Genomic DNA, 16,788 nt, shown 5'->3' on the forward strand with positions numbered 1-16,788 from the left:
AAAAGAGTAAATTACAGAATAACAATAATGACTAAAGAAAGCCCTCGGTATGTCTCTGCTGCAACTGAAGATAACAGAATTATAACAGCTTACTTATATAAAAGATTTACAGTGAAAATCCGCTAGGCAATCAGTATTTCAAAAACAAAGACCTCACTTTAGAAATCAGTTCTGAGGAGTAGAAGACAGACGTGCAGTCTACAGAACTACATGGGACTCTCTAAAGACCCGGAAGCTCTACGTTAACATGGTAACCACACCCCGTCCCCTCCACAGCCATCACTAACATCTCCTCTGCCACCAGTGTCGCCACAGAAAGTGACTTCATTTTTTAAATTCAATTTCAAATAAGAAATTACTTTAAGACCACAGAGTCCAGAACACTTCAGGTCATTGCATTCTCTCTTAGTCTATGCAGCTGGCATGCCAGATTGGAACCAGAATCAGCTTGTTCAGTGAAGAAGCAATCAGAACAAGATGAGTTAGGTGAATCAGATATTTCAATAGGATCAAGTGATTTCAGGCTAAAATATTCAATGGCATTTATCTCACAAAAGGAATAGTATTGGCCATGTCAAATTCCAACTCTACCAGCTACAGTACCCAGAACTGATTCCCACACTGTGAACCCTGCCAATGGAAACTGACATCTCACTCTGACAGCTAAAATTCATTCTGCTAAATAGACCTGATTGGCAAAGTCAGCTACAGCCTCCAAGATCCACCTCTTTTTAAAATTCCTTTAAAAGACCAACATACCAGCTAATCAACAATTAGATTAACTCCTTCTTGCTGGGTTGATGCTTTTGCCAGCACAAAGGATTTTTATTGCGCAAGTGATTTGTTGACCAGGACTCAAATGCACTGATTTTATACACACGGTGACGGGGTAGGTACAATAGCAGGGACGGGAGTAGGGTTAACCACACAGTAGCCCCCAAATACTGAAAATATGTATACTGTCTTTTTCAGCTACTAAATATATAATGCACTTAACTAAAGTTAATAAGCAATATCATTATACACATACGTAGACACATGTGATAAGTAAATAACTATTACGTACCTGCAGAACTTAAATAAAATTTTTTCAAACACTAAAACTGGACCTGTGCTCCCCAATATTGTTAGAGGTTGCCCAGCAAACAACGAATAGGCAATCCCAGTTAATGATGCTCCAAAAAGAGACTCTATTGCACTCTGTTTAAGGAAAAAAGAAATGAATAGAAGTAATACATCATAAACATTATCTCTGACCTACTGAAATACACATAAGACATCTGAAAAATAAAAACACAAATCAAGTAGTTAAACACACAAAGCAGACACAACTTTTGATTCTTAAATTTCTGTTTTAAATATGGACAATTACAAATACATCTTAAATACACAGGGAAAACTGCTTTGTTTTCATATTAAAAGTGAGCTTTTGCAATCAACCTTTATACAGAACTCAGTATTGTGGGAGGCAGGAGGGAGGAGTAAATGGAAGAGAAGCCTAGATTCTAACTCTATCTATGGGTATTTTACCTCTTAAGTCTGTAGGGAGTACAAATACACTTGTTATTGTGCATACTTTTATATGTCTGAAATAATTCATTAAAAAAATAGGAAACATTAAATACTCGATATGGTGTGCTACAAAAAAAGACTCCTCCAGATAGGTAAGTCAGAAATTAACAACTGATCCTATCAGTCGCAAAATGATTTCTAAAGAGCAATTTTCCACACATTTCAAAGAAATTACTCTTATATGATAGGCTTAACCAATAGACATCAAAAATAAAATGCTTTTAACATAAAATAGATGGAATATCTCCTTTAAAAACTCAGAGCAACCATTCAATGAACAAGTATGTGACTACTAAAGCTAGGTAAAAAAAAGGTAAAATAAGAAAATCGAAGACTCAAGAAAGTGTAAATCAAAGCTAGTACATCAACTTCTACCAATAAGACATCCTAACTCATTAGTTAATTAGATGATAAGGGGTACAGGCTATGCCACTAGACACAGGGGAGGGATCAGAAAGAAAAGAACAGTTCATCACTCACAACATCAAGGTCAACTGGAACGCACTATCAAGAAAGGGGAAAGCCCATCATCGTTGGGAAAGGCAAGGAAAAGAAGCTCGTGAGAAGCACCCCGCCTGGACGTGGGAGGCAGCACAGCAGCAGAAGAGCAGGGCTTCAGAACCAGATTGGAGCAGACGACCCTTTACTACTAGATGCTAAGCCACTGGCGTTATTCAAACTTTTCGAGCCCAACCCTACTCATTTTTCAGCAGGAGCGGTAAGAGCCGGGGGAACTTAATGAAGCGGTGTTTGAGAAAACACCTAGCCAGCCTACCGGCTGACACACAGAATGCACTCAATAAATGGCAGAGATTCTCATCAGCAGCAAGAACAGCATCTTCCAAAATCAAAATCACAAAATAACAGTATGCAGTAAAAGTATTATTCAACTATTAGTATAAAATAGGACCAAACTCACATACATCAGCCAAAACAAAGGGCCCGTATTAACTGCTAAGCCATTATAAAATACACGGTTCAATCAGAATACGCATATTTAGGAATGAACTGAAGCAGAGCTCAAGGCAAAGAAAAAAAATGTCTACATGGTGTCGAGAGAGAGCAAAAAACCGAGAAGAGAAGCAAGCAGATGGCAAATAAAGAAATGCTAACTGGGGGCAAACAGGCACAGAATAATAGCTTCCCTTCCCAACATGGTGTTAAAAAGGCAGAACCTGTCCCAGGAAGCCCTTCCTTTTACCACTCTGTCCGCCACTCCTCTCCCAAGCCCTTTACTGGCACGTTCACTAGTTCCTTCACCCAGATCTAGTCTTATCCTCATTTGTAAATGGTTTTTATGTTCATTCCCAAGCAGAACGGTCTCTCTCCCTAAGAAACCAGAGCCCTACCACACTGCCTTCCTCTGGCCACAATCAGAAGTCTCCATCTTACCCACCAGAAGCCCTACCAAGTGTCTTCCCTGTACCTCTCCACTGCACAGCAGTGACCGCTCCATGCTAATCTTTCTTCTTTCTCAGAGCCTCTAGTTTGGCTTTTGCAAACTTACATCATCCTGATTCCTCTTTTCAAGTTCTGGTGGTGCTGTGTCTCATCTGCTGGGCCATTTTCCTCCGCAGTCTCATTCCTCTTCAGGTCCACAAACGTAACTCCGTACTTTTCCCTCTCCCCTCACTATGAATGATCTCCCCTGTCACCGTCACCTATTCCCAACCTTTATTCTTGCTCCTTACAAACTTGTTCCACTGTACAAACTCTGGAACTGTACCTCCTACTTGACGTTCCAACAAAGCACCTGAAAACAAACGCATCATCTCTGTATCACTTTCCTCGGTAATACTCCGAATTTCTCACTGTGGTCCTTCCACCTGCTACAGCTCCCCCCGATCTCATTCACATGTGCCACAGCACACCATGACGCCCTAGGTACACACTACTGTATCTTCTTGTCTTGTTAGGAGCCTTGAGGACAGAAGACACATGCTCATCTGACACTTGTCTATGTCCCCCCGATGCCTACAGCACCATCACAGGCACAGGGTATATTAAACAGCAGGATGAGAAAGGCAGGCAGTGCAGGAAAGTCCAAAAGCAAAGCAGCATTGTTTCCATGATGGTAACAGGTAAGACACATTTCCAGGGGGACCAGCAGAGTTACATGTATATTTTGCAACAACACATAAAAAGCAACTTATTAAAAACAGATTTCCTTGATAAAATGATTGAGGGGTAAAACAATCTAAATAACCAAGAATAAATTGAGTTCAAAGGAAATTTTAGTTGTCAAATTTGTCTCACGTTCAGATCATGAAATAGTTTAACTGAATAATGATCAATTAGCTTCTGGCTATTTTTTTTACCTTTTATCTGGAAAAAAATGAATTTCCTCCTAAGAGCAAATGTAATTAAATAAAATACACTTAAGAACTGCAAATCATCTCATTTAAATTCCATTAAAATTTAAATAAACAAACAAAAAAGTCTTTTTCAACATTTTACAAGGCACTGGATACTCTTATGCCTCCCACAGCCCCTCATACAGCATGACCAAGAACAAAAAGTCATAAAAACTTTCATTTTAGTCATATCAAAATATGGATGCAGTTTTCAGTTACACTTTCCAATTAAAACGTTGACTACTTTTACACAAATTTAGTAACAGCAAAATAAACAACACTAGAAATCCACCATTTTTCTACAACTTGCAAAGGCTACTTATCTAGTCTGGGCCTACCCACCAGGGCTGATGAGTTAACATTAATCCCAGGGCTCTAACTAATCCCATGATGCCTTACAGGATATGAAGTAGCCCCACTGATAAATTCACCCACCCTTGACCCACCCAGAACCAGTTCAATTTGTCTCCCACCACCAACCCTTCCCCACACCCCACAACAAAGACAATACAAGCCTTTTACTCAGTTTATAAAACCATTCATCCAGCAGGCCAGGATCAACTTTTTTTTTTCTTTTTCTTTTTCTTGTTTTCTTTCTTTTTTTTTTCTTTCTTTTTTTTTCTTTTTTCTTTTTTTTTTTTTTTTTTTTACCTCAACTGTGCATCTTCTCCTGCTCAAATGGCTTCCCCATGTTTTCCATAGCAATTACCCTTGGGGGAAGTCTGCTTTGGGACAGGTTAATCATGCTGTGGGTAGACTCTTCAAATAAAAGTAGGAATAGTGAGACAAATGCACACAGACACTTGCCTCTGAAGAGCTAAGAGCCTGGCCACTACCAATCTTTGTACTCACTATTCTGCCTTCTGTAGCTTCTCCAAGCAGCCCTCCAAAAGTGATTACAGGAGACATACAGGCACAGTATAGGAAAAGAATCGAGGCCAGGCACTGTAGACTTAATGCATCCTTGAAGTCACTCAAGAAAAAAGGTGCTTTCCTTTTGATGTCAAGTATCAAACCACCAAAAAGCCTAAATAGGTGAGATGAAACTCGTCAAACTGTACACTAGAGGCTTCTAGCTAGTTCAAACTAAATCTATGGGCTACATAAAACTGCTGGTGCCTAGTGTTTTGTCAACAGAAATTAATATCCTAGCTAAATCACGATACAAATTACAGAAGATACACTCATTTAATCTCATCCACCGACAGAGGAAAGGCAGATCTCGTTATGTTAAAAGACACATAAACATCTGTATTTTATGGACTATATACTGACAAGACTGCAGGCAAATGATTTTATATGAGTAAATGTAATTTCAGACACAAATGTACAAGAAAATATACAATAAAAATTAATAAAACCTAACAGTCCATTCAAGAAAATATGCATAAGCAATTCTATCAGTTAGTATCTACATTATAAATCTTAAAGACAAGTGTCAGAAATACCAGGAAGGCAATTACAATATAAACCGTAAGTCCTCAAATACCCTTTACTATGAATCCAGTATGCTGTGCTTAGACTCAGTAGCGAATTGAATAATTTTAATTACTTTTAAAATTACTACTTCAATCACATAAATATTTCTGGTCCAGGTAAAAAGCCTAAAAAATTAATTCAGGGTATTTAATTTACTGGATATGTACTCAAGTTCACGTGCATGTGGAGAAAACTAAGGTTTAAATTGGTAAATTTAAAATGTGTATTTGCACATCAGAGCCTTAGCATTTCAATGTAGGTGTTTTTTTTGTCTTTTTTTTTTTTTTTTTAATTTAACTTTTGGATACATCTGACTTGAAAGCACTCTACTAAAATATAAGCCTCAGTGAGGGGCAGGGACTTTTCCTTGTTCACTGCCATTATCACCAGTGTCTAGAACACTGCCCAGGACATAGTAGGTACTCAGTAAATAGTAACAAATCAGTAATTCAAAAAGGTTTTGTGACTCATAAAACATACATTCTGCAGAAAATACACCAAAAAAGTAATCTTAAGCTTTAAAATGTTTTGGATGTTTCAAGGTTTACCATTCTACCTTTTTAAAAGTTAATATTGCAAACTAAATACTAAATACACATTGACAAGTTGACAGAAGTTACTGTGTAAATAATCTGACAGCAGGGGAAATCAACTTGCAATAAAAAAAGGTGTCAATGATCATGTCGAAAATGAAACCACATCATCAAATCAACAACTGATCAACAGTTTATATGAGGCTCTCATGTGACGGACCGTGAGATCAGTGGGGGCCTGACTTGGTATTTCTCACTGACTAACCCGATCTCAGTCCGAAGTCCGAGGAAGTAACAGTAACTGCTAGTGTTCGGGGATACTTGCAGAGACTAATATATTAGACCATGAACAAATTGTGTGTTCAAGTTTCTCTAAATTTTATGTTCAGTAAGCCAGTTGTTCTTTTTCTCTGATAGCGTCCTTTAGGCATATGTCATCAATACCCCTAATAATGTGGCTGTTATCAAGTATCCTGATGTCTTAAACAAATATAGAAGGTTCAAAATCTTAGTTTCACAGCCACCACCCGTGGACAACAGTATCAATATCCACATGCTTTTTTCTACAGTATGGAAATACCGTAACATTTCTCTATTCTACAAAGTATTTTCAGACAATGTTTGCACCTAGCAATATTTCTATTTTTTATTCCCAAAATTAACACCTTCAACAGTTTTTCTAACTAGGTTTCCAGGGATCATTACCATGGTTTCATTAGCTTTGCTGTCTCATTTTACCCTATCTCATGATACAATGTTCACTTAAGAGTTTTAAATCTATGCACACACACACAAACTATTGGTTGTAATTCCTCTCTGTTCCCATAATTCTGTAACTTTATACGGAGAATTTTAATAGCACTCCACACCTTCTTCAAGAACCTTCCGAATGGGTAATGTAAATTACACTATATTCTATGTAACTGCTCAATATTCTTATCGTATGGGCCATAATATTTTCATTTTAAATTAAAGCCTGATATAAAGAATCCAAGCATCTACTAGTAAAATTATTTTTAAATAACTTTCCTCAACAAAATACACTTATATAATGATGCATTTTAAATATAGAAAAAAAAAACACTGTACAAGATTAACTTCCATATACTTGCAAAGAAAAAGACTTTTTATGCCTTCTTCATCAAATCAACCCCTAGTCCTCAAAAGACACCCACACTGAATCAGTATTTGTACCCACCGTCCGGTCCTTTGCAGCTCAGGCCCGGCATGATGACCGGCCTCGTTAGGTGTCTCACCCGAGCTGGGGGCAGATCCATTGGGAAATACAGGAATCTTCCTCTTTTCCTGAATTTCACAAAAAACACATTTTCAGAATTCTGTTTTCAAAAAGTTCAGATGGCACTCCTGAATTAGAGGGAACAGGAGATCTTATATTGATTGCATTATCTAATCAATGCCCTTGGAAATAATGATACCTCATATAAACATCCACTTGAAATGAACTGCACATTAGAACAGTTATGTAATATTTGTCTCTATTAACATTTCAACTTTATGCCTGACTGGCTTTTTGTATTTTGTATCCTAAACCAAATATACTATATAAAACACATTCATACCCACCATCTCAAATTGTCACTCAGTAATAGGAAAATAAACATCCAAAAGCATCTCTCTAACCAGAATATTTAAAATATTGCTCATACTAATGAAGAATACACTTTATGTTAATAAAAAAGTAAATGCCATTTTCCTTTTACCACAATACTTCCCTGAAGATGGAAGTAGCAAAAGAGTTGTCTTTTCAAAACACGTTTTCATAAAAATCAATTTCCTATTGCACTTTATTATCACTAATTCAAGACTTGCGTGAGTGATAAAGGCTCCCCCTCCCTTCACTTGAAGATCAAGGAAGTAACTTCTAATCTGTTACCTCCAGAGGTCAGCGGTCAATGGGCTGTGTGTGACACAGCTGTGAGAAGGAAAGAAAGATAGGGGAAGGGTGTCCATCCCAGGAGATCCCCTTGGTCAAAAACTCTGGGTGAACTACAAACTTACACTACTTGGTTTATATGTTCAACATTTATAGCGTAGCAAGACATCTATAATCATAGGATTAGCACTTGAAAATGTCAAAATTAAAACTAAATTACATCTTAGCTCAAAGGGGAAAGAAGAGTACAAAACTACAGAATTCCTAAAAAACAAAAGAAATGGAAAACACTACATAACACAATCCATGGGATACAGCAAAACCATCATTCAAGAAAATTGAGCATTTATATTAAGAAAAACAAAAGGATACAAATACATGAATTAAATATCCAGCTCAGGAAATATGAAAACAGATTCTTTCCTGAAGTGAAAGTAATGAAATGAAACCACTAAAAGCAGAAACGGAGTTAGAAAACAAAACGCTTCTTTAAAAAAAGGAGAACTGAAACAAGCTGTAAAAGCTGCTCTATTTCAGAAACAGGATAAACCATTAGCTAACACACAGTAAAAGATATGACAAGGAGGCAGCTTCAAACTGAAGGAAATTTTGAACACACACACACACGTACGTACATACACCACCCTATGCAAATAAATTAAAAACCTTAAAGAAATGGGTAATACAAAGGAACACATAATTTCCCCAAAACTGAAACCAGAAAAACAGGAAATAGGCAATTTTCTAGGAAAATATAATACTGACCCCAGAAAACAGAGAAAGCTTACACAAATCAATCACTGCAGAAGAAACAAGCAAGTTGTAAAGTCCACCATACAACAAAATACTCAGGCTCAGAAAATTTTCCAAAGGAATTCTTCCGGACTTTTAGAACCAAATTACTCTAGCTATTTAAAGTTTAAAAAAAAACAGGGAAGGGAAAGTTTACAGATATGAAATAAATAGAAGAAAGATATGAAAGCCAGAAGACTGCACAAAAAACTACGGACCAATCTACTTACAGTGATGCAAACAACTTAAAATATTAGATGTAGGCGACCAGCATTCTGAAGCCAAATTTGGGTTCATTCAATGCAAGAGTGTTTTCAAATTAAAGAATCTATTAATATGGTCTACCACAATAAATGATCAAAGGTCATACAATCATCTCCAGAGATGCTACAAAGCCATTTGAAAAATTTAACATCCACTTACGTTAAAAATCTCAATGAAACAGACTTTAATTGGATTCTTTCTGAGCATGATAAAATGTGTATTTTGGCTTCAATGTCAGTAACTTAATGAAAGAAACATGAGGGACACTAACTACAATCGGGAACAAATTAAGAAATGCCCATTTAAAGTCAACTGCCACTCAACATTACTAGAGATTTCAGCCAATACAATCAGACAACAGAAAATACACTAGAGCTGTAAGGAGAAAAGGAGGGATCAAAATATCTTACTGCAGATGACATGGCTGAAAAACTATTACATACAATGAAGGAACTCAGAAAGGGAGGAGAATAAAAAAGAAATACTCAGTAACAAAGAGCCTTTATATATAAAAGTAACAAAGTGAAGATATAACAGAACAAAACCTCATTTACAATACAGACCTTAAAGATAAAATGCCCAGAATACATTCACCAAGTATGTAAAGTATAGATAAAGGAGAATTTTATGGCATTCCTTAAGGACACAGAAACTAACTTGAAATCGGAAAACAAGTAGGGGGAAACATACCATGTTCTTGAATGACTCAATGTTAAAAGATGTCAACTCTCCCTCAGTTCATTTACAAATTTAACTGCCATCACAGTTTTTTAGAAAACAGGTTTTAGCTCTGGAAATTAAAAGCTCATTTTAAAGCTCACCTAGAAAAATAAATATACAAAGACAGCCAAGAAAATTCAGGAAAGCAAGAGTAACAGAAGGGTCAAGAATGAATCTAGACCTACTGGATATTAAAATATGCCAAAAAGCCTCAGAAATTAAAGTATGGAATTGGTCCATGAACAGAGACCAATGGAATGGAAAAGAAATTCCAGAAGGACTTGAATGCAAAGGGAAATTTACAAAACGATAAGGCAACACCACCAATCAAGGGGAGTAATGCTCAACTTTTTAATAAACTGGAACAAACTGGCAGCAATGTAGGTAAAAGATAAAGCTAGGTGCATATTCCACATAATACACCACGATAAACTCCAAAGGATCAACAAATGATTTAAATGTTAGGAAAAGGTGTGGTTTTTGTGTGTTTCGGGAGCAGGGGGGTTGCAATGAACAAAATATATCCAGGAATATTCGATTTCACTAATTATAGCAATGTAAATGAAAACCACTTTAAAATACCTGACATAGTAGGATAAAGATACCTATCCACCTGACAAGTATCCAAAAGTTTGATAACACGCTGTTAGCGAGGCTGTAGGGAAAGAGGCATTCATCACTGTGGGTGTCCAAAACAGCGCAACCCAGTAAGAAGGGATTCTGGTAATATCTACTAAAATTATAAAAAAGGTTCCACGTGAGCCAGCAATCCTATTTCTGGGAACCGACACTACAGATACACCTGCACAAGACTAAACTGGCATATAAATATTGTGATACGGCTTAGAAAAGGAAAAGACTGAAGACAACCTGAGCCCAGAAACAGCATAAACTATAGTATATCCATAAATGAAATAAAACAGAGTTGTGAGAAAAATAAGACATATTTCCGTGATGTCTTCTGATCCACATCTCTAGGATATACTGTTATACTAAAAAAAAAGCAAGGTGCAGAACAGGACATGTGGTATGTTGGTAAGAAAGGAGGAAACAGGGCTATATTTGCATCCCCTTGGACTGAATACAAACTAGAAGGACAATGATGCTCCACGGGAGGTGGGTACAGGGGTAAGAAGGTAAAGGGAACATGACAGGGACACAACCGCTCTGAGTGTACCTGTTTATACAGTTTTGATTTGTGAATCATAAAAATGTATAACCTATCCAAAGATATTTTAACTAGGACAAAGCAACTCACAGGGTTGTGTGGAATCTTACCTGAGAAGGAACACTTTTTGGTGGCTCTATGCGTATGGAAGGGTCCCACTCTCCTGGAGGTAGGACAGTTACTTGATCTAAAAATTCATCAATTCCAGATAAGAGGTCGTTTCTGTCTTTTGCTTTATAGGCTACATCATGAAAAATCTACAGAAAAAAAAAAAATTGAGTGAAAGGATTTTAAAGAAGAAAGAAAATTCTACATATAGTAAACATATAGTAAACCTACTCTAGATATTACAAGTAAATCTGAAACAAAGGTAATTACCTAAACTCTTATCCCAGGCAGGTCTCCATTCCACCCAGGGTAACAACCATAAAAAGTAACCCACTAATTGCATTATCAGATGAATTAATAGCAATCAACCAACAAAAGAAAAGAGTGATGCATTAAGACAGAACAACTTTTTTAAAAAGAGTATTCTGGATGAGAAATGGTTACTAGTCATTACAGAATAAAATAATACTGTAGCATGTCATTTCGATTTCTATGACATTTTAGGGTCATTTATCCTAAGAAATGAGCATGGATCTGCAAAATATTTTACTTAAAAAATTCAGGTACTTGATCACTTATATTTACTGTCTGCCTACCATTTGCTGGGCACAATTTTAAGCACTGTGGATAGTGCACTGGACATAGATAAGGCAAAGTCCCTGTATTCAGAACTCTTTTTTTTTTTCCCCAGAAGGAAAGACAGCAAAACAAGTAATTACATAAGTATGTAACTGCAAGTAATAATAAATACTCTGATAAAAATAAAGCAGGGTTAAGGAAAGAAAGTTGATGGAGAAGAAAAGGGTGACCGAGGAAGGTCTAAGAGGAAGTAACACTCTAGGAGAAATCTGAATGAAATGAGACAAAAACCATGCAAATGGTGGGATGGGGTGATGGAAGGACACTTGGGCAAAGGGAAGAGCAACTGTATTTGTTCAGAGGCAGAAATGAGCATAAATCATCAGAACTAATAGGAAGCTAATGTGACCAGAAAAAAAATGGGGGAGGAAGGGTGAGTAGTGGTAGTAGGATAAAAGTTTCAAGAAATATGCAGAGGCTTGATCAGGGAAACCCTTTGAAGACAATGGTCAAGAATTAAATATAAACATACATATATAGCAAGATACATCTGGATATTAACGATATATTCAAATGTGCATGTTATTAGCAGTGTAGAGGAAAATACTGTAAGAGAAAGATCCATAAAGTCCACGTTAATTGCCAAAGAAAAAAGGGTGAGAGTGTCCAAGCCGGAGAAATGGCCGTGGAGATGGAAAGGAGATGGCAGACTAAATGCAAAACACATTGAGGTAAATCAGTAGAATCTGGTGACTAAGTGGTTGAGACAGGACAGAGAAAGGAGGTCAGGTTCAGATATGTGAAATTTCAGATGCCTTAGGGACATAAGGCAGACATGTCTAACACCTGATTACAAAGCTCTCCCCCAAAGAGAAACAAAAGTCCTGGTCAATATAGGCCAAGCTCAATGAAGGGGTTCAAAAATGGGAGAGAGAAATTATGGAGAAAAAAAGCAGGAAAAGGGGAAAGGACAAAGTCCTGAGCAAAACCCAAATAAATGATATCCTGAAATCCAAGATGGAGAAAATTTCAAGAAGGTAGTCAATAATCTCAGATGTGGAGGGGCTGGGGGACAAAGAGTATCCAGTGATCTTGACAGAAAGGTCTTGAAGATCTTACCAAAGGTAAATGGTTGAAGAGTGAATAAAAGAGTACAGACAGCAAGGACAATTTTTTAAGCTTCACTATGAACAAAAAGAGAACTGTAATTGACATATGTTTTACATTCAGTGTCCATTTCGAAAGGATTGAAATTCCACTTCAAAGGGATTTTATATTATATACCACGTAAACAGTGTCCACCTCATAGGGCATTTTAATTACCTCATCTGTCATGAGAGTGGCTATTGATCTTCCAATTTCATGGTACTGTGGTGCCTTGCCTGCTGGACCCAATAACAGAAACAAAAACCTAAAGAAACATTAAAATACACAGACTTAAGTAAAAATAACATACAAACCTAAACACAGGCAGTCATAAAGAAATCATTCCAATGTAAACACGGAAACCACATTCAGCCCTCTTTTCCATCCCCGCACACCAATCACCGGAAAAAAAAATGACAACCACTCTACTCACACTAAAGCAGATGTCAAAACTAGGCAAGGCACTCATAAACTTTCTACCGACCTCCTGCTCCCCATCCTCCTTACGGTAAACGAGTGATTCAAAAATTGAGTGTTCTACACTCAAGGGAAGTTCCCATTCCCTTTACCCTTTTGAATTTGAGTAAATAATTTAATCTAATCTGTATTGAAAAAAAGGTAAATGAGTAAATTGAGTAAATACCAATCCTATTAAATACTTACAAGTAAGGTTTGCCTAGTAAATTCAGTGTGTACAAATAAACAGTCACAAACCCTCAAACCACAGTCTGGATAAAGACTCTAATGAGTAAATAAGGGACTATGGAAGGAAAAATAATTTTTATGTATAGCTCCACAAATTTAACATCAAACCTCACATTATTTTATTTTTTTATTTATTTGTAAGTGTCTAAATAAAAAAGCATTTAGCCGCCTACCACATCCTCATGAACACCACAGTAAAATATTAATATTCACACTTGTCCAAATTGGAAGCATTCACCTTCTTGCTTTATGAGAATTTAAGTGCGAATCTATGGAATTATTTTTTCTCACTTACCTTAACACTGCACCACTAATGCAACTCAGGAAAGCATACTAAAAATAGGCACACGTATTCCAACCAAATGGCAATTAATTCTTCATATTTAATATTATATGAATGATTTTTTAAAGATTTTAAAAATTACTCTTATTTACAATTAAGTTTATAATTAAATCAGTTAACTAACAAACTGATTATCCTCTATAACACAACTTGCTAATTCTTATGGATATTCCCCCTTTTTAAATTACATATATTGAACAGAAAATTTTGGTCAGGTCAGAACAAAGCATTTTGCTTAATTCAGAGGTACTTATCAATCATCAATGAGGAAGTAATCATATCCTCATTCTATAAATGAAAAATTAAGTCAGACTTGACCTTTCCGGATTCAACTCCATTCTGACTCCACAGGACATAATACATCTGTCTGAATCTGAGCCATGTCTTTTAAACCAAAGCTCCTAAAACACCAAACTTCTTATAAAGGTACAGATGCTAAGTATTATTTTTTAAATGTTTATTTATTTATTTTGAGAAAGAGAGAGACAGAGTGCAGGGGAGGGGCACAGGGAGAGTATCCGACACAGGCCTCGATCTCACGACCTGAGATCACGACCCAAACTGAAATCAAAAGTCGGACACCTAACCGACTGAGCCACCCAGGCGCCCCCAGCTAAGTATTTTTCAAAGGATACTTTCTTCTTGTTTTTGTTTTTTTTTTAATTCCAGAAAGAAAGAGAACTCTTTTATGCTCTACTAGTCAAAGCATCCAGTGCAATGAAAATATTAATTAAAGTAAGCTTTTATCCCTTTTATCAATAGATAAAACTTTTCAGATTTTGGACATGCTGAGAACATTACCTGGTAGGAACAGGGACCTCAGTCAACCCCGAGAGGAGAACAGCAGGGGCCAGTCTCACAAATGCAATTATAGGTCTTTCCAAAAAGTCTACTTCTCCCACCAGAACATTGGATGCCTCGGCTCCTGAAGGAATTTTTCTCATGAAATTCATATCAACCTATTGACAAATAAATAATAATTAAAAATCAAATCTGCATGGCATTTATAACTCTATTTTGAGGGAAATAAGAAAGAAAAAAAATGCTTTCAAGACTACTATTCGCTAATCAAAACTGGTGATCTAATGGATAAACACCAAAATCCCCACACATGTAAAGAATGGAGTAGACAAATACAAAAAAGCAAGCAAAACACATCTATCAAACAATGCTCCCAACCGTTTTAATTGTCATAATCTTTACTACTGCAGAGATCTAAGTTATCAAACATACAAACTAGAGAAAATTTTCAGTGATTATAGCACTATTCATTAAAAACTACTAAGGACAAAAATATAGCTCACAAACTAACAATGGTTCATGAAATTATACACAGTGCTAAAAAATATTCATTTCATGATTATTTTTACTTAATCTTAGAAATGAATTAGCCCCTTTGTATTTTATACATATTTTTTATAAGTACTTTTTATTTTAGAGTGTTCTGTGTATTCCCCGGTATTTTCATTAAGTGGAAAAAGTTGTTTTTATTTTTATTTAAAACTAAAATAAATAGCCATTTATCACTATAGACATAGGACAGTGCTATAACATCAAATTTAGTCATCTGTGTATAATTACAAAGAAAAGGCTATAAACAGAATATCAAAGTATGGGAATTTCATTTATATGCAGTTTCACACACATCACTAAACAATCACTTACAGGGCTATCTATTAAAAATAAAAGCAGCACTTACAGCGGGCCTCTTGAGTCCCACACCCAGTGTGCCACAACTACAGTGCCAGGAGGCAGACTCCTGCCCGACAGGAGACAAGGTGTACACAAGGATAGGCCAAGTAAAAAAAAGTAAAACTGTGACAGAGGAACAAAAATAAACGGCACCTGCCATGTCTAGAGGAGATCTATAATGTAAGTTACATTTAATCCATTTAACAAGGATAAATTGCAGCATAGTTACGGAACACTCCTCACTCATTTGAAGCAACAGAAGCACCAGTCAAAATATGATCAAGTTAGACCGGAAGAATTAAAAATACGGTAGCCTTTCTGCATAAGTTAACGTACCTTATGCAAGGCCTTTTGTAATTTTAGAACTAGTAGCTCAAGGAAAGCTACAATGCAAACCATCATTGGCACTCCTCTTCTGCAAAATGCGATTTACAGGTTTTGCACCATAAAATAAAAAGCCTAAGAAAAATGAATCTTACTTGAAATAATTGTATTTAATTAAAAGTCTTAAATTGGATACAACAATGTTAACATAGAGAGCATCTTATAGCAAGCAAACTGATACTATCAAAAAATTGTTAACAGCCACACAGAATCAACGATTCAGAAGCAGTACTCAGACAGTATGCTTTATATTCCATTGTAATTTGAACTTGGGAGTTTCTTGCCCTGCTCTTTTGAAATTTTGAAGTTTTCTTTTTCTATTTCATCTAAATACTCATCTACCAAAACAAAAAATCATAGTTCAGATAGGGGAGTTGTTTTTAAATCCATGCCTTTACCTACCCACGGGCAAACGCCGATTATGTCTCCCAGGGACATTCCAGAAAGTACTGACACCCTAAGACAGTAATTCTGGGATTTTATTACAGCCAAGAAAAGGCTGAATCGCCAGCGCTATAACATCATTCCCAAAATTAATCTTTCCAGTGGGGGGCAGCCCCAGAACAAATGACTGTAATTCAAAAGGTATTGAAGTTTCATCTATGGGTAGGTATAGATGGAAATCCCATATTATTCAGATAGTCTTTTGTCAAGATTCCTGAAACTAGTGAACAAAGTCATTCAAATGCTCTTGGACTATTACCCTTCTCATAATTTCTGAACTTAAGTTACATATCACAAGCATCACATGCAGGCTTATAAATACCAATCTATTAAAATATTATCATCAGCAGCACTAATAAAGCCACATTGCCAGTGATTTTCTCAATAAGGATTATGAAGATTTACAGTGAGCGACAGAATTACCTTGCTGAAGTCAACAGTGCTATTTTCTCTGCTTCCTCCACTTCCATTACCTTTAACTTCTCCACTTTTACTATTATCCAAGTTTCCAGGTGCAGACTGTGGAGAGGCCAAAACACCTGAATTTGAATTTAAGAACAACAACAACAAAATCCCAATTAGTAAGGAGGAAATTCACTTTCTAAATGGAC

The 16,788-nt window shown here is 36.3% G+C and overlaps 1 protein-coding gene across 5 annotated transcripts in view; it reads right to left on the reverse strand.

Moving 5' to 3' along the window:
- The window catches only part of SLC4A7 (solute carrier family 4 member 7), a 111,113-nt gene that overhangs the window by 29,434 nt on the left and 64,891 nt on the right, over nt 1–16,788 (reverse strand). For all 5 annotated transcript variants that reach the window (XM_042955060.1, XM_042955057.1, XM_042955058.1 and 2 more), the window contains 7 exons: nt 16,601–16,716; nt 14,459–14,616; nt 12,787–12,874; nt 10,887–11,033; nt 7,137–7,243; nt 4,779–4,953; nt 1,067–1,200 (listed from right to left, as the gene is read on the reverse strand). In XM_042955060.1, coding sequence (XP_042810994.1) covers nt 1,067–1,200; nt 4,779–4,953; nt 7,137–7,243; nt 10,887–11,033; nt 12,787–12,874; nt 14,459–14,616; nt 16,601–16,716 — 925 coding nt within the window. The remainder of the gene's footprint in view (nt 1–1,066; nt 1,201–4,778; nt 4,954–7,136; nt 7,244–10,886; nt 11,034–12,786; nt 12,875–14,458; nt 14,617–16,600; nt 16,717–16,788) is intronic.

This window comes from Panthera leo, chromosome C2 (assembly GCF_018350215.1).
Source record: "Panthera leo isolate Ple1 chromosome C2, P.leo_Ple1_pat1.1, whole genome shotgun sequence".
NCBI lineage: Eukaryota > Metazoa > Chordata > Mammalia > Carnivora > Felidae > Panthera > Panthera leo.